Source organism: Nicotiana sylvestris, chromosome 7 (assembly GCF_000393655.2).
Source record: "Nicotiana sylvestris chromosome 7, ASM39365v2, whole genome shotgun sequence".
Lineage (NCBI taxonomy): Eukaryota > Viridiplantae > Streptophyta > Magnoliopsida > Solanales > Solanaceae > Nicotiana > Nicotiana sylvestris.
This window is the reverse complement of record NC_091063.1, coordinates 107,342,587-107,347,432: the sequence shown is the minus strand read 5'-3', so window position 1 is coordinate 107,347,432 and position 4,846 is coordinate 107,342,587. Positions and strand designations below refer to the sequence as shown.

The window sequence follows — 4,846 nt, the reverse complement described above, 5'->3', positions numbered from 1 at the left end:
AGAAATGGGTTCCGCCATCACTGAGTATAGCTCTTGGGGTACCACAATGCGTGAAAATGTTCTTCTTTAGAAATCCTAGTACCCTCTTAGCATCATTGGTCGGGAGAGCCACTGCTTCGAACCACTTGGATACATAGTCAACTGCTACCAATATGTACTTGTTACCATACGAGCTGATGAATGGCCCCATTAAGTCAATCCCTCACATGTCAAAAATCTCCACCTCTTGATTTGTGGTCATTGGCATCTCGTGTCTACGAGATATGTTGCCGGTTCTTTGGCATTCATAGCAGCTTTTAACCCAAGCATGGGCATCCTTGAACAGAGTAGGCCAGTACAAGCCTGACTCCAACACCTTAGCTGTTGTCTGAATCCCTCCAAAGTGTCCACCATATGGTGAAGCATGGCAAGCCTGCAAAACAGAATGTTGATCTTTCTCGGGGATACACCGCCGGATCAAGTTATCTACACATATTTTAAATAATAAAGGTTCATCCCAATAATAATATCGACAATCACGAAAGAACTTTTTCTTTTGAATTGAGGAGAGTTCATAAGGTACAATAACACTTGCTTAATAATTAGCAATATCAGCATACCAAGGTGCCTCCTCCATTGTCATTGCCAGTAATTGTTCATCCGGAAATGTCTCTGTTATATCCTAAACCTCTACCTTCTTTAAACTCCTTCCAACCTTGAGAGGTGGTCAGCTACTTGGTTCTCTGTCCCTTTCCGGTCACGTATTTCCAGATCAAATTCTTGTAACAGAAGAACCAAGCGAATCAAGCGTGACTTTGACTCCTTCTTTTCTATCAGGTATCTAATTGCTGCATGGTCAGTGTAAACAATAACTTTCGAGCCAATCAAGTATGACCTGAATCTATCGAATGCAAAAACAACAACCAACATCTCCTTTTTCCGTCACAATATAATTGAGTTGTGCATCGCTCAGTGTTCTGCTTGCATAATAAATCGGGTGCATCAATTTACCTTGTCGCTAACCCAAGACTGCTCCTATGGTGTAGTCACTGGCGTCACACATGAGCTCAAATGGTTGCTCCCAGTTGGGTGCAGTCACCAATCTCTGCTTCAGTTCCTCAAATGCCAACCTGCATTCATTAGAAAACACAAAGGGGTGATCCTTTTCAAGGAGTTTGCATAATGGGTTAGCAATTTTGGAGAAATCTTTGATGAATCGCCTGTAGAACCCGGCGTGCCCTAGGAAACTTCTCACCGCCTTGACCGAAGTGGGCAGTGGTAGTTTTTCAATCACGTCAACCTTGGCATGATCGACCTCAATTGCCTTACTCGACACTCGATGTCCCAGGACTATCCCTTCCTGTACCATAAAATGGCACTTTTCCCAGTTCAACACTAAATTTGTCTCCACACATCTTTTAAGCACTCTACTTAAGTTGTGAAGACGATACTCAAATGAATCTCCCACCACGGAGAAATCATCCATAAAGACCTCCATAATATCCTCCACCATGTCTGTGAAAATGGCTAACATGCACCGTTGAAATGTCGCTGGTGCATTGCAAAGCCCAAAAGGCATTCTCCGAAAGGCGAAGATGCCATATGGACAAGTAAAGGATGTTTTCTCTCTATCTTCAGGGGCTATTGATATCTGATTGTACCCCGAATAACCATCCAAGAAACAGAAGTGCGAGCGCCCGGCCAGCCTGTCCAACATTTGGTCAATGAAAGGCAAGGGGAAGTGGTCCTTCCGGGTGGCTGTGTTTAATTTTCGGTAATCCATGCAAATCCGCCATCCCGTGGCTGTACGAGTTGAGATCAACTCATTGTTCTCGTTTTGCACAACAGTCATTCCCTTCATTTTCGGCACACATTGGACAGGGCTGACCCAATTGCTTCAGAGATGGGGAAGATGATTCTCGTATCTAACCATTTGATCACTTCCTTCTTTACTACCTCTTTCATGTTCGGGTTCAGCCTTCGTTGATATTCTCTGGAAGGTTTGTGCCCTTCTTCCAAGAGAATCTTGTGCATACAGAAGGCTGGGCTGATACCCTTTATGTCTGCTATGGTCCAGCCAATGGCAGTCTTACTTTCCTGCAGTACCTGTAAGAGTTGTTCTACCTACACATCTAACAAACCGGATGATATAATAACAGGCAACGTAGAGTCGGGGCCTAAGAAAACGTACCTGAGGTGAGCTGGGAGTGGCTTCAGCTCCAACTTGGGTGGTTCCTCTACCGATGGCTTTGTTGGAGGTGTAGCCCTTTTTTCTAACTCAAGGGACTCGAACTGAGGTTCCCTTTTCCAAAATCCTTGGCCTTCAAGTGTCATGACCCACTCAGCCAACCCTTCACCATCCATTTCTTCTAAATTTATCAGACATGCCTCCAATGGATCTTTAGCAGTCAGAGTCACATCCTCTTCTTGCAGGATCACATCCACTGCCTCCACTAGAGAGCAATTCGCATATTCACTGGGTCTCCTCATAGATTGCTAAACATTGAATATGACTTCTTCATCGTTCAGTCTCATTTTTAATTCCTCAGTCTCACAATCGGTCAGGCTCTCCCAGTGGCCAAAAATGGCCTACCTAGAATGATAGGTATCTCCTCATCTACCTGACAATCCATAATAACAAAGTCTGCAGGGAACACGAACTTCCCCACTTACACCAATACATCATCAAGAATTCCAGTAGGTCTTTTTACCGTGCGGTCAGCCAGCTACAGCAACATCGAAGTCGGTCTAGCTCTACCAATGCCCAGTTTGGTGTATACATCCAGAGGCATCAAATCTATGTTGGCTCCCAAATCACATAATGCCTTTGCAAAGGCGTAACTCCCAATCGTGCACGGAATAGTGAAGCTACCTAGGTCAGACATCTTTTGAGCCATTGGTCTGGTCACTACTGTGTTGCAGGTCTGTGTCAGAGTTACTGTGGATAGATCCTGAAAATCAAACTTCTGTGACATTAGGTCTTTCATCATCTTAGCATAACCTGGCATCTCCCTCAAGGCATCCATCAAAGGAATATTCAACTGAATTTGACGCAACATCTACATGAATTTCTTGTATTGATCTTCCTTCTTTTGTTTTACCAGTCTCTGAGGGAACGATGCAGGTATCACCTTTTGTGCACTGCTTGCTGGCTTCTCTTTGTTGGGGTTCTGTGGCATAAGAGGAACCACCTGTTCTGTAGCTTGTTCATTTACCTTAGCCTTACCCTTTTCATATTGACCCTGTTCAACTACCACTTCAATCAGATTTGTTGGTTCATCTACCTCTAGTGGAATTGGAGTGGCTGGCGTAGTCTCCTTGTTGGCCTGTGCAACCTCCTGCTCTTTGTCTAGATCTCTCCCATTTAGAAGACTTACTGCCATTAGCTGATTCGGGTTTTGCTCCTTAGGGTTAATATTTGTGTCCGCTGGCAATGTCCCCTGGAGGCGATTGTTTAAAGCCATAGACAACTGCCCCAACTGAGTTTCAATGTTCTTTATAGCTGAATCATGTACTGCCAACTTTTCTTGCATCTTACCATTTGTCCCAATGAGTTGCTGGAGCATCCCCCTGATCTCTACCATGTTGTTATCTTGCTGCTGAGGAGGTGGCTGATATGTCAACTGTTGTTGGTTCTGCTGTGGGTAGCCTTGCTGTCTCTGGTGGTATGGCACCATTTGGCCTTGAGCTTGCATGCCCCCAGGCTGAGGCATGTTGGGTCTGTATTGTTGATTTGGTGCAGGTCTCCACTATTGCCCTCCTTGTCTCTGACCCCCAAAGTTGTTAACATAATTCATATCTTCCCTTGCCCCTTGATTTTCACCTTCTCCGCTCCATGAACACACATAAGACTAATTAACATAGGGTGTACACAATCCTCCATTTGTCGTACTAACAATATGCACCTGTTTGGTACCCATCTCATCTATCTTCTTTATCAAAATACTCATCTGAGTTAGAAGTGTGGCCATGTTCTCTGCTTGCGAATTATTTGGGTCAAAAGACACTGAATGCACTATGGGTTCCAATGTTGTACCTCTAGTCATCCACCCCGAATTCTGGGACATCTTGTCAAGAAGGACTTTGCACACGGTGAATGTCTTACTCAAAAATGCACCTCCAGCTGAAGCATCCACATTGGCCTTTAGATTATCAGCCAATCCCATGTAGAATCTCTGTCCAAGCATCTGGTCTGGAATGCCATGGTGAGGGCACTTAACCAGCATCCCTTTAAATCTTTCCCAAGTTTCTTGCAAGGTCTCAGTCGGCTGCTGCTTGTACTACAATATTTCATCAATCTGCCTTGTAGTCTTGTTGGGTGGGTAGAACTTATTCAAAAACTGCTTTACTAATTCCTCCCAGGTGACAATGGAATTGATTGGGAGCGAATTTACCCAAGCCTGAGCTTCCCAGTCACATAGAACGGGAACAGTAAAGCTTGATAGCTTTTGGGGTCATATTTGGCTGCTTTTGAGTCACACAAATTGACAGAAAATTTTTCAAATGTTGCTGAGGGTCTTCAATGTGTGACCTGGAGAACAATCCCTTATTTTGCAGCAGATGCAACATGTTGTTGGTGATCTGGAATGTCTCCGCTTGTATTGCGGGTATAGCTATGGCAGTTGCCAAGTTTCCAGCTATGGGTTGAGCCCAATCATAAAGTGCAGCTTCTGGCACAAGAGGTGCCACCACTCTAACATTTGGATCAGCTTGCTCATCCCTGATGTTTCCGTTGACGTTCTCTACATCACCCATGTCAAAGTCAAGCTGATGTGGTTGTTGTGATTGTTGGAACCTCATGTTGGCACGGTTTAATGCCTTGAATGTTTTCTCAGGGTCTGAAAGTCCTTCAAGCAGTTCTCCAGTC

The 4,846-nt window shown here is 44.5% G+C and overlaps 1 protein-coding gene and 1 non-coding gene across 2 annotated transcripts; one reads left to right on the top strand and one right to left on the bottom strand.

Annotated features, from left to right (window-relative positions):
- Positions 1–2,705: 2,705 nt before the first annotated feature.
- LOC138873581 (uncharacterized) lies at positions 2,706–3,692 on the bottom strand. Its single transcript, XM_070152052.1, has 2 exons — positions 3,081–3,692; positions 2,706–3,020 (listed from the first exon to the last, which is right to left on the bottom strand). Exons 1-2 carry the CDS (start codon positions 3,690–3,692, stop codon positions 2,706–2,708), a joined length of 927 nt encoding a protein of 308 aa, XP_070008153.1.
- A 484-nt stretch (positions 3,693–4,176) lies between these two features.
- LOC138874222 (small nucleolar RNA R71) lies at positions 4,177–4,283 on the top strand. Its single transcript, XR_011401266.1, has one exon. It is a non-coding gene; the product is annotated as a small nucleolar RNA R71 (small nucleolar RNA).
- Positions 4,284–4,846: the final 563 nt, after the last annotated feature.